At 65.9% G+C, this 12,499-nt stretch overlaps 1 protein-coding gene across 1 annotated transcript; it reads right to left on the bottom strand.

Moving 5' to 3' along the window:
* Positions 1-5,758: 5,758 nt before the first annotated feature.
* On the bottom strand, positions 5,759-12,476 carry LOC108635514 (the record flags this gene model as incomplete). The annotated part of the gene is given in 3 exon segments (XM_018045626.1): positions 5,759-5,898; positions 7,237-7,349; positions 12,291-12,476. Coding segments are annotated over 3 exon segments (439 nt in total), but the record flags the coding sequence as incomplete, so codon positions are not given.
* Between the last annotated feature and the right edge of the window lie 23 nt (positions 12,477-12,499).

Genomic DNA, 12,499 nt, shown 5'->3' with positions numbered 1-12,499 from the left:
ACCCCTTCCTGGGAATGGCCCTAGCACATCCCCTGTGCTCTCTAGTCCTCCGAAGCCTGACAGGCCCCCTGGGGAGTGTGGCACGCACGGCATTTGTGTGCACCGAACGGTCCCTTTCCGACTGGCAAAGGGGATAGGGGGGTACAGGTGAACGAGTGCGGCCTGCAGGGGCGGAGTTCCGATGGGGCTCGACTGCCGCCCACTGGAGACGCGCTGTGGGAGATCGCGCCAACAAGCGCCTCAGGGAAGTACTGGACCGATCTGGGAAGAGTCTATGGAGGGAATTACCTCCGTGGGCCGGTGAGGTCTCCGAAAGTGCATACAGTATGGGGGATTCCAGTCTTTTGTGCCTCTTTGCGCAGGAGACAATGCCTGATATACCCCTTCAATGCATATTCACGGGGGGCCATTCGGGCAAACGGGCCTCCGGGGACAGATGGGTCTTTAGTGGGAAGCTTTGCCCAGCCCACCAGTTCTGTCCCTGCTTCTGGGCACTCTCATTACCTACAGTCGACGGGCCTTCAGGCAAGTCATGTTCCAGGCCACCTCACTCTGGCCTCAGCACAGGTTTGGTTTGCTCATTGAGAGTAGCAAGCAATAGGCAAAGGTAGACCATGCCACAACGAGCATGCTCGGAGGAGTTGATTGAGCGACTTCCTAGTGTGCCCCGTTCGCACACATAGGGCTGAGAGGTGCAATCACATTGTGCCATGCTTACAGAGAGCACAAAGCAACTGGTCGTCAGTCGGCTCTTACCCCCTAACACATCTTAAAATGTTAGTCCCAGCCGTCTGGGGAGGGTACCTATCTCTACAAGAGCGCTCCAAGGGAACTAGCTAGCCTAGAAGGCCAGAGCCCTCTACGGCCCTTGCCCGGTTTGGGAGGGGGCGAGATGAGAGTGGGGCGTGGGGTGGTCGGCGCGCGGGCCGCGCCGGGGGTGCCGGCTCGTCTCTGTCATGCGGCGTTCCATCACATTCCCAGTGCCCATATCTGTTGTGAGACCTCAGATGACCGGCCGTGGGATGGTGTTATCCTCTCGAAACACCTCAATTACTCAAGTCGCCAGCTGCTCGCTAGTCTTGGGTCACCCCATAGGCAATGGTAGAGGGAAGTAAGTCACTGGTGGGGTGGGTGGCGACCGGCACGCAAAGCACATCATTTCTCAAATAACCCGCACACCGCTGTAAAACCTTTGGCAGGCCCAGGGGCCACCCACGTTCCCTCCCCTGGCCCACAGCTCCCCTCAAAAGCGCGGTACCACTAACACTCTCTGCTTGCCCGGTGGCCTCCCCTTGCGCCCCACTACCTTAGGCCCCTACTCTAAGGGCTAATGGCCCCGTTTCCTCTTGTTTTTTCCAGGGTGGCACCGATTTTCCCAATAGTCTCCCTCTTTGGGCCTGGTGTGCTTTCTCCCCAAGACAGCCGGTGGGGGAGGTTACCTCATGCTGCAGACTATATCATGACCACTTGAAACCGTGGGAACCCGGCAAAACGCTTGAGGATGTACGGAGTGATTCTCCGGGAGGAAACCCAGAGGAGGGCTTTGAAGTGTGTCTACAACCATGCCAATTAAATTCCACTAACCAAGCTCTGAGGGCCTGGCGGTGGCCTTACGAGTATTGTCCAGGAGAACAGAGCCTCCACACCAGCTAAAAACAATCACCAGTAGAAGAGAGAGACACAAGAGGGTGATAGCGCGCATGATTAGACAAAAAAGTCCGCTGTGCTGCCTAGGCAAGGCTCTACGCCCTGGGTGTCTTGGTCCAGTCGGGGAGCGCACTAGCCGAGGAGCGCTGGCCTCTACTGGGGCCCGCAAACGGCATGCACCGGTCCACACATCATGCCAGAGAAACGAGGCAGTAGTCGACCGCACCGCGTGTAAACACACGCGGGGCTGCTCCGCTCCCTGGATGCGCTCGCCTTCCGGCATACCACAACACCGCCACCGGCTGCTTCTTGTTCTGGGCACGGGCACCACGCCGTTCTGACGCCCCCTCCCGGGAATGCTGAGACCCCCCGGAACACTTGACCTGTCGGAGGGCACACTCGTCGCTTGGAGCGTGCGCTGCGGCTATGTGCGCCAGGGACCTGCCCCGGAGCCGCGCTTCCGGTCCGGAAACAGCCCCAACGTCTCCCATGGCTCGGCGAAAGAGGCACCCCTGGCACGCTGCCGCAGCGGCGGGCCCCTGACGCCGGACGCCACGGCCCTTTGCCCCGCCCTCTGCGCATCACGAGAGCAGAGACCCCGGCTTCGCTATGAAAGGAGGAGCTCCGGCGAGAGGTCTACCACACAGGAGGTGCCAGACTAGAGCGGGAGAGGATGGCGGGAAGGAACGCAGACCCCCCGCAGACAGGGAAGCTCTGTCTCTGGGAGGGAGAGGCCCAGCTCTGGGGCGGGGCTGGGGTCTCAGCGTCTGGTCTCCGGGGGGCCGGGGCCGTGACGGGCTGGGGTCTCAGGGGTCTCGTCTCCGGGGAGCCAAGGGGCCAGGGTCTCAGGGTCCTGGCCTCCCGGAGGTGCCGAGGCGGTGGGAGTGCCCAGGCCGCAGGGAGCGCCCGTCCTCCAGGAAGAGGCCGCCTCGGGTTCCCCGGGACGGGCAGCTCCCCGGGACGGGCAGCTCCCGGGCGGCGCGCGCTCGGGACCGGCAGGCAGCTCCCGGGACGGGCACGTCCCCAGGACCGCGGGCAGCTCCCGGGACGCACGGCGGGCAGCTCCCGGACCGGCGGCAGCTCCAGGAGGCGGGCAGCTCCCAGGACGGGGCAGCTCCCCGGGACCGGCGGGCAGCTCCAGGACGGGCAGCTCCCGGGACCGGCGGGCAGCTCCCAGGACGGGGCAGCTCCCGGGACCCAGCGGGCAGCTCCCACCGGCAGCTCCAGGACGGGCAGCTCCCGGGACCGGCGGGCAGCTCCCAGGACGGGGCAGCTCCCGGACCGGCGGCAGCTCCCCGGACGGGCGGTGCCGGTCCGCCGGGAAAGCCGTCTGAGGCCGCTCAGGCGGGAAAGCGGGGGGCCCGGAGGCCGAGGGCGCCGCCTGCCTCGTCCGCGTGGCCCACGCAGGCCTGCCTCCGTGTGCGGCGGCCGGGGCCCCGCAAGCCCGGTACTTGTGGAGCTGCCCGCGGCTGCGAGGTCTCCCTCGGGGCACGGCCCTGCCTTCCGCGCCGCTCCCGGGCGCTGGCGGGCAGCGTCTCCGCCCGCGGCGGGCCGGCCCGGGGCGGCGAGCGGCCGGCGGGGTCGGGGCTCCCGCCAGGGCCTAGCTGGGCGGGCCAGGCGCCGGGGCCGGCCGGCCGGCCTCGGCACAAAATGGCGGGGCGGCGGCCATTTTGTGCGGCTCTGGGAAGACCAAGGCGGCGGCGCGGAGGGCCGGGCGCCCGCGGCGGGAGGCGGCCGTCCACTCGGGAAGCGGCCGGGCCGCGGAGTCCAGGACCTTCCTCCTGCCAGGGCTCCCGGTCACCCGGCCGCCAGAGCCCTACTGCCCTTGGGTGGCCCCCGGAAGGGATGCCTCACGGGGTCTGGGTCCTCACTGGCCTGAGGTTGGGGCCGCCTCTGACCAAGTGGCCTGAGGGGCTCTCCTGCCTTCTAGGGACACCCGGCACAGCCACCCACCGAGGTCCAGGCTGGCACCTCCTGCCTGTCCAGTGCAGGGGGAAGGGGGCACAGGGGCAGCTGCCAGGAAGCACCCCAGGGGTGTGCGGCCTCAGCTCTCCTGACCGCCTGCAGCACTGAGACCCTGCCTGACCCCGCCAGAGCCGCCCACAACAGCCCCGGCCTCCCCTGGCGCCTCAAGACTCCTGTCCTGCTTGCCTGACTCGTCCCTTCTGGGGAGCCCCTTCCCCGCTTCCTCTGGACGAGAGGCGCGTCTGTCTCCCCCGGTCAGCCAGTGCCTGCTTCAGAACCCCAGACGTAAGGCAGAGCCCAGCAACCCTGCTCTGGGTGCCCATCCGGCCACTGCCACTCCCTGCCCCTCCCTGCCCCTGCCAGAGGGAGAACCCAGGATGGAGGCCAGTCTCGCTTTAAAGATGGCAGACAGGTCCAGGGGGTCAGCACGGACCTCGCTGCAGCCAGCAGGGGAGACGCTACCTACACATCTGGGGGCACAGCCGGGCCTGTGCTCTGATGGAGACGGGCAGGTGTAGAGCCAGGCAGGGCCTGTGTCCAGGTCTGGGTCCCGGGCAGCGCCCTGGCTTCTTTCCCTATGCCCACCCTGGTGCTCCACCCACGCTGGGCGGGAGCCACGTGGGGCCCAGTCAGTACCACTGGTGGCCGGTTTTCTGCAGGGAATTGTCCCTGTTCTCCCTGGCGCCCTGGGGACCTGTGGATAGAGGCCGCCCCGCTGGCTCTTTAGGGGTTTGCATGGATGTGGGTCCCCAGGACACGCAGGCGTGTGTGGTGGGCCCAGCACCCCATGGCAGAGCCACGTTGAGAAGCTGTACGTGCTGAGCCTAAGATTGCTGGGTGTCTGGGGTCACGGCCTGGAAAAAGGGTCCCTCAGCGACCCCTGCCCCGGGGAATTCCAGATCCTCGAGGATCTCCTGGCCCGTGGTGCCCTAATCTGGCTGCCCCTGAGCTGTGCGGGGCCTTGTGGAGTCTTGGGCTGGGGTGGGCCAAAGCCTGACGGTGCAGAAGCAGGGCGTGTGCCCCGCACACACTCAGGGACGTGCCCTCACGGCCTCCTGCGATGTCTGCCAGGCCCCGGGGGTCGGTCCCAGGGGCACACTGGTGCCCCAGCCCGGGTGCTGGACCCAGCTCTCAGGGCCGTGTCTCCGCTGGGAGGCTGGGGGGAGTCCACAGGAAGTGCCCCGGAGAGGGCCGCACTGGGCAGCCGTGAGCGGAGCCCACAGCCCTGTCTCCCCGGGACGGCCTGGCGGCCCCCGGCCCTTCGCTCTGGCGTCGCCCTTCCCCAGGCCTGGCCTGCTCTCTGCCTCCACTCCTTTGCTCTCTCCTCTGCTGTCACACTCCCGCCAGGTCTCTCTTTCCCCCGTCCCTGATGTCCCCCAGGGGGGCCGCCCCCTCCCCGCCCTCAGGCAGCGGCTGGCGCAGGCCCGGCGTGCAGACACCAAAAGCCCTGGGGCGGCGTCTGCGGAGTCTGGCGGGCAGGCTGGGCCTGTAAACACGCGAGGCCCAGATGGCAGAGGGGTCCCGGGCCCTCTCCAGGCAGACCTGGGAGGCAGGCCTGTCCTGGGCCATGGCAGCAGGCAGGGCAGAGGGAGAGGCCGACAGTCCGGCCCTGACCCTCACGGACCCCGTGACCCTCTAGGAGGCTGGCAGCAGCCAAAGGGGCCCGACAGTTGGCAGTGCAGGCTGGCTCCTGGGAGGGGCAAGGTGTGGCCGGGGGCCCAGCAAACTCGGAGCACGACAGCTCCCTCAAGGCACGGGGCCAAGAGGGGCACGGTGGGACATCCTGACGCAATGAGCCCCGAACTCTGCCCAGAGGTTAGCAGTCCCCCGCTTGCAGCCCATGCCCTCCTACAGCGGCTGCCTCCTTGCCCAAGGGGGTTTCATCCACAATACGTGCCGGGGCCAGCCAGGAACACGCCCCGAGTCGAGCTGCCTGGGGGAGACCTCGGCAAGCCCCTGACCCCGTACTCACCCTGGACCCTGGGCCGCAGAAAGAGGCTGGTGGGAGGGCAGAGCAGGTGGGGGCGGGAGCGCACTCCCAGCTGAACCCGAGCAAGTGGCAAGAATTGCCTGTCTGGCCCGGTGACCACCCCCTCAACACACACAAATGTGCGTGTGCTACACGTCTGTGTTCCCTCAGACATACCCAGCCCAGGGTGGCACCGGACGGAGCGGGTGGGGAGCTCTGAGTTCCAACATTCGCACGCTCCTTGACCTGAGGGGGCACAGCCATCCGAGCTCCAGGCATCAGCTGAGGACCGAGGCGTCCAGGCGGAGGGATGAGGCCTGGGAGAAGAGAGATGCTGGCTGAGCTGTGGGAAAGCGCACACCCTACGTCTGCACACTGTTGGCTTCGGCCCTCCCCGAGACTGCGCCCCAAGACCCCACGGCGCCCAGCACAGTTCAGGGGCACCCAGAGCCTCTCGGGGGACACCACAGGCCAGGAGAACCTCGGGGGCCTGGGATGCCCCCAGGCGGGTGGGCCATCTGTTCCGGTGATGTGTAAACAGACCCACAGCCAGCATGAAGCTGCTGAGACTCTGAGGCCTCAGAGAGGTCCCCTCTCCCCACTCAGCCACCTCCAGCAGAGTCCTCACTCGGAGGGCCACCTCCACGCCCTTCTCGAGCCTACGAAACTGACCCAAAGCCTGTGGTCAGTAGCCACAGCAGGCCCGGGTTCCTGGGCCACCGAATCACTGCTGGCTGCCCCAGGGGTGCTGCCAACAAATCCCTGAGCCTCCTGGAGCTGAGGCTGCGGCCAAGTCCCCGTTCTGCACAGGGCAGTGATGCTTGCCTCACGCCTTCTTCTTGCTCCAGCAAACGGAGACGAGGCCAGCAGGGCGCCCGGTCGGGGAGGTCTTTCAGTGGATCGTGAAAAAGTGGAAGTGTTAGTCGCTCAGTTTGTGTCCAACTGTTTATGACCCCATGGACTGTAGCCCACCAGGCTCCGCTGTCCGTGGAATTCTCCAGGCAAGAATCCTGGAATGGGTTGCCATGCCCTCTTCCAGGGGACATTCCTGAGTCAGGGATGGAACCCAGGTCTCCTGCATTGCAGGCAGATTTTTTACCATCTGAGCCACAGGGAAGCCCTTCAGTGGATCATAAACCCCTGCAAAGACTGGTTTCCACCCCCAGCCTCCTTGCTGAAGCCATGGGTGCGCTGGGGTTCACTCTGCACTCCCAAACTCTGCTAGGAGGTATTCCTGCCCAAGTCTTACAGAAGGGTAAACCGAGACTCAGGGCTCCAGAGAAGCCTGTCGGGCCAGACAGCTTGTGGGAGGGGGTCTGGGGGCTGCGGGCACTGACAGCGCAGGGTGGTCTCAGGGGAGCCTCTGCAGCAGCAACCCCGGTGGGGGAGGGGGCAGGCAGCCTCCCTGATTCTGTCTGCTTTGAGTATTCTGGCCAGGGCCACGGCTGTGCCACAGGGCAGGTGCGGGGCTTGGCGGGATCACAGCAGACAGCAGTCAGCTGCTCTACTCCCCAGCTCCTGGTGGTGAGGCGGGGACCCCTGGGGAGTCTGGGCAAGGTGGGCCCAGCTGGCTGCCGGCTGCGGCCTGCAAGAAAGGACTGGTGCTGGGGTCACCCGAGACCGGTCCATGTTACCCTCCCGGCCAGGCCGCTCACCTCCTGGGCTGCCCTGCCAGCCAGACACGGGGCAAGGACCGGCCACATGGTGCTGGAGTGTCTTCCGAAGGCCACGACAGGCGTCCAGTTTCCCGGAGGTGCTCAGCCACGTTCTACAAGAAACAAGGTGAGCGAGGAGTCAGCCCCACAGGTCTGGCGGCTCACAGCCCAAGCACAGAGGGGCTCAGCGGGCCTCTGCCCCTGCCCTCGTCCACTCCACCCCGTCTGACACTGCACCTGCAGGTCGCCCGGCCCTCCGCACACTGCTGAGGAGGCGCCTCCACACCCAGAGACCAGGGGCCTTAGAGGCAGAGGGCCTCACAGAGAAATCTCTCCTGACAGTCTGACTGCCCCGTCGTCGTCCTGGTGCGGGACTCGCGCTCAGAAGCAAACCCACCCACCGGCTCCCTCGCAGCCCAGCCGCGCACATCCTCCAGAGTCTGCAGAGGAAGGCGGCTGGTGAGCCTCGAGGCGCCTGCCCCTGGCAGAGCAAGCTTGCCACGTCGTGGAGCCCCACCCTCTTCACTCTGGCCCTGCCTTGGCACCCACCAGCTGGCACCTGGGGCCAGTTCTTCTGCCATCAGAGGCCTAATTCCTACCCACCCTTTGGGTCACCTCCTCCAGAGGGGCCACCTGCGTCAGGAGCAATGGGGTCAGCTCCAGCAATAGGCGGCGGTCCCTTGAAATCAGCTCACAGATGCTCTTGCTACCTGTCCCCCCTCAGGCTCCAGCTCCTAAGCCTGGCAGAGACCACCTCTTAGCTGTGTGGCCCTCACGCCCAGCATGGTGCCCAGCACCCAGGAGGCCTGGAAATGCCCCCACGGAATCTATTTTCTCGAGCTCCAAAATCACTGCAGATGGTGATGGCAGCCGTGAAATTAAAAGACGCTTGCTCTCTGGAAGAAAAACTACAACAAAGCTAGACAAGCATATTAAGGAGCCATCACTCTGCCAACAGAGGTCTGTATGGTTACAGCTGTGGTCTTTCCAGTAGTCACGTATGCATGTGAGAGCTGGACCATAAAGAAGGCTGAGCACCGAAGAACTCATGCTTTCAAACTGTGGTTCTGGAGAAGACTCGAGAGTCCCTTGGACAGTGAGGAGATCAAACCAGCCAATCCTAAGGAAGTCAACTGAATATTCACTGGAAGGACTGATGTTGAAGCTGAAGCTGAAATACTATGGCCACCTGATGTGACGAACTGACTCACTGGAAAAGACCCTGATGCTGGGAAAGACTGAGGGCAGGAGGACAGGGGGACAACAGTGGATGAGATGGTTGGATGGCATCACCGACTCTATGGATATGAGTTTGAGCGAGCTCCGGGAGTTGGTGAAGGACAGGGAGGCCTGGTATGCTGCAGTCTGTGGGGTCACAGAGAATCTTAGCAACTGGACACCACCACCCTCAGAACCACCCCTGCTACCTGAGAAGAGACGGTGCAGTTGTGACTTTGTGTCCTTCCTGAAGGCGCCAGTACGGGGACACCCTAGGATGACTTTCCAGGGCACCCAAGGACCAGAAGGCCGGGCAGAGACCCGGAAGCCGGCACTCGGCTGATGGCAGCCCAGGCTCAGCCTTCTGCTCCCGCCCAGCCTGGGCTCAGGCCGCAGGAGGCACACGGCGCTCCCAGAGCAGGGACGGCACATCCTCTGTGCCGACAAAAAGGCAAACCCAGACGGAAGTCCCACCCGCCACGACTGGGCGTTCTGCTGGGCCGTGAGCCTCGGGCCAGGCCGCGGGCAGACGCCCAGGGCTCTCCTTCTGGAGTCTCTGAGCCAGGCCCAGTGGGAGGCTGTGGCCGGGATGACGGCGGGTCGGGGCACCCAGTCCCCAAGAGCACACCGGGGCCTCCCCGCACCCAGGCGCAAGGGTGCGGCTCCCACAGACCCGGTCCTCTCGGGAGTGCCTGTCGCCTGAGGGCTGGGGCCGTGCTCCTTGTGGACAGGTGGGAGCCGTGTGGGTCTGGGGCACGGGGCAGCTCAGCACCCTCCTCTGCAGCAGTGCCTCTGACTCTGACTGTCGCGGGACACGTGTGGGACGTGTAGGGCCCTCAGGGTCCACAGGGGACCTGGTGGCGGCTTCCCTGGGATGTGCCCAGGCCTTACGATGCCTCAGAGGCTGTGCCGAGGTCACGCCTCTCTGGAGACAGAGGTGGGGCCCTGGGAGCCCACCGCCCGCAACCTACGTGTGGCACGGGTGCAGGACCCCGCATCGCGCAGCACTGGCTCTTGTCCTGCCTCCCGCTCGCTCGCTGCCCAGGCTCTCACGGAACCCTCTTCCCGACTGTCGGATGGGGCGCCAAGGTGTGTGCCCCGGAGCCCCGGAGCCCCGAGCAGATCCCGAGAGAAGCGCGGGGCCGGGCGGTCAGCCCAGGCCTGGCCGCTGCCGCCTGCGTGGGCTGCCAGCCTCGAGCCCACCACCGTCCTGTCCGTTTCCACATGTGTGTGGCTGGGCCAGGGTGTGGCCCGCGGGGTCTGCCACCTTCGCTGCAGCACGCGGCGTCTTTAGCAACGGCCACGTGGGATCTGGCTCCCTGACCAGGGATCCCAGCACGGGGAGCACGGGGTCTGAGCCACTGGACCAGCAGGCCCATCCCTACGGTCCTATTTATGGGAGCAGGGAGCACCTACCCCGCCTCCAGAAGGGACGGCCCTCCTGCCCACCCCCCAGCAGGATGGGCTGAGCGAACCCCCGCTGCCCAGGGAGGAGGTCCACGTGACAGCCCCCCCGTGTGGCCCCTGGGCTCGGGGGGCCCCAACGCCCTCCCTGGAGCGACGGGGCAGCAGCTCCGGGCCCCCACAGGTCGAGGACCCTCCACCAGCGCGGGGAGCTGATGGCAACACACCCAGTCTTCTCTCTGGACAGCGAATGTGGCCCAGCCGGCGGCCAGAGGGCTCCACCGTGGGCCACAGTGAATGCCCATGGCCCAGCGGCCGAGACCCCGGTTTTTGCAGACAGCCCAGGTCAGTATTTCTCTGTGGATGTTGGCATCAGAAGTTGGACCTCCAGGGCACAGGAGCTGGGAAGTGAAAGGGCACAAGGCCGCCTTCAGCAGGGGAGAACCAGCCAGAGGCGGGTGCTGGCCACCCACATCTGCTCAGCACACCTGGGGCTGCCGTTTCCACCCGATGGCGTGGGAGCTCCCGCTGCAGGCCCGGGGACGGCCCAGGGGCCCTGGCTGGATGGCTGAGCGTCGCAGGAGTGGCACGCGGCCACAGCCAGAATGCTCACAGGCACAGCCACCCGCTGGACTGTCCTGGCGCCAGGGCGCCCCTTCACAGCAGCATTTACAGGCGGCCCTCCCTCTGGGCACTCAGCACCCCTGAATCCTTTCACCCACCCGCCCAGCATCGCCCACGGAACCACCAGGCTGGCTGACCGCCGGGATCCCCGGCCCGGCGCTCTGCACACAGAGGTGCCAGGCAGAGCCACCTCCCTCGGGCAGCAATCCTCACCCTCTGCCCTCACAGTCCCGTGTTCCTGGGTTATACCCACAGCGTGTCACCTGCCCTCGGAGCCTTTAAGGCTGTCCTGGGAGTGCAGAGTGGCCCCGGGGAGGGCCTGAGCCTCTCCTGATGGGCCGGCCCACATGCTGAGCTAGAATAGTGGCCAGGGGCCTCAGCCTGTCTCAGGGTCACGAGTGAACCCCAAGCTGAGGCCCCTTGGGGACACAAGCCCCTATTTTGTGGCGGGGACTGGGAAGGCAGGAGAGTCAGTCAGACCCACCGCCTCTTCACGCTGTGTGACTCCAGGCACAGGACTGCCCCTCTCTGGCCCAGCTTCCTCCCCCGCGATACGGGACAGCCTGTCCCCCTTGTAGGGCTGTGGCATCATGGGCAACAGGAGGAAAAGTCCCAAACCCCAGGCTGGCTCACAGTCAGGCTCTCCCTCTCAGCCCTGGAACCCCACAGGGGCCCGCGGCTCTCAGAGCCCCTGCCCCATGGAGGGGTCGCTCGGGGGCAGGTCCTCTGTCCAGAGGCAGTTTTGTCCTCTGGAAGCTCCTGGCCCACGGAGGCCAGCGGAGCCTGCTGGCACCAGCACCAGGCCCAGCGGGGTGCCAGAAGGCCCACCCCACCCCACCCCAGCCCCCGAGCATCCCTGGATACTGGCACACTCCTGCGTCCACCCACAGGGGGCCGGGGCCACGGGGCTCCACCTCAGCTCTGTGCTTGCCACCCTGGACAGGCCCCTCCGGCTCCCCGGGCCTCCATCTCCTCGTCTGCGACAAACGGGCAGCAATGTGGGGCTCCCCTCCTAGGATTTCCCCAGACCAGAGACTGTGCAGAGAGAGTGCGCACCCACCGCTGACCCTCCATGTGATTTCCAGGCCACAGACGGCCACTCTGGCGCCTGCAGCCTCTCGTCTGACAGCTGGCTGACCCACCAGGGCTAGGCCTGAGTGGACACAGCTGTGGGCAGGCCCCGGGGCGGGAGGCTCTGAGCCACCGGCAGGAACTCCCCTGTCGGCCAAACTGAGGGCTCAGACCCACGGAATGCAGCACCCCCGGGGGCTCAGCCCTGCCTTGGGCACACGCGCCTGCAGCAGCCCACCCGGCCCCTCTCAGAGGCCATGTGTGGGAGAGACGTCCTTCCTGGAAACGCCGAGTGCTAACAAACCGCGGGCAGAGGTGCTGCGGGCACCCTGGGTGGCACTGTGCCAGGACTCAAGCCCTCAGAGGGGCCTGAGACAGGGCAGGAGGGGTCAGAGGTCGGCAGGCGAGCCTGCGGCCCATGTTTTTCAGCACCGCCCTCGCCAGGGGGGGTCCCAGATGCACAGACCGGGGGTGCGTGCCCCACTCTGCCACCCCACTGTGGCCGAGACAGCTCCAGGAGGGCCTCGGGGGGCTGACGGCTCCCAGGGCAGGCAGTGTGGGCAGCGTGCCGGTGAGCGCAGGCTTCTAAGACACAGCATCCGGGGGCAGAGGTGCCAGCCCAGGGGAGAAGCCGAGGCTCCAGAGCCAATCAGGGCCACAGAGGACCTTCTGGGCTGTGAAGCCTGGCCTCTCGAGGCCTCCTTTCTGTATCTTCAGAAGCAGCCATTTATACCTACCATCCAAAGCTGATGTCTGTCTGAGCACACGAATGTGGAGTTCCCGAGAGCCTGGCAGGCACACAGTGGGTCCGCACCGAAGGCCACCAGCGACAGCAGGCTCGTCACCGAGTTGGTCCGGCGGAGGAGGCCGGCCGCTCCCAGGCTCACACCTTGGGTGGGGTTCACCACGGCCGAGGATGGTACCTGGAACAGCAGAGTAAGAGCCC

Source organism: Capra hircus, unplaced genomic scaffold (genome assembly GCF_001704415.2).
Source record: "Capra hircus breed San Clemente unplaced genomic scaffold, ASM170441v1, whole genome shotgun sequence".
NCBI classification, from domain to species: domain Eukaryota; kingdom Metazoa; phylum Chordata; class Mammalia; order Artiodactyla; family Bovidae; genus Capra; species Capra hircus.
This window is presented reverse-complemented; position numbering and strand designations above follow the sequence as displayed.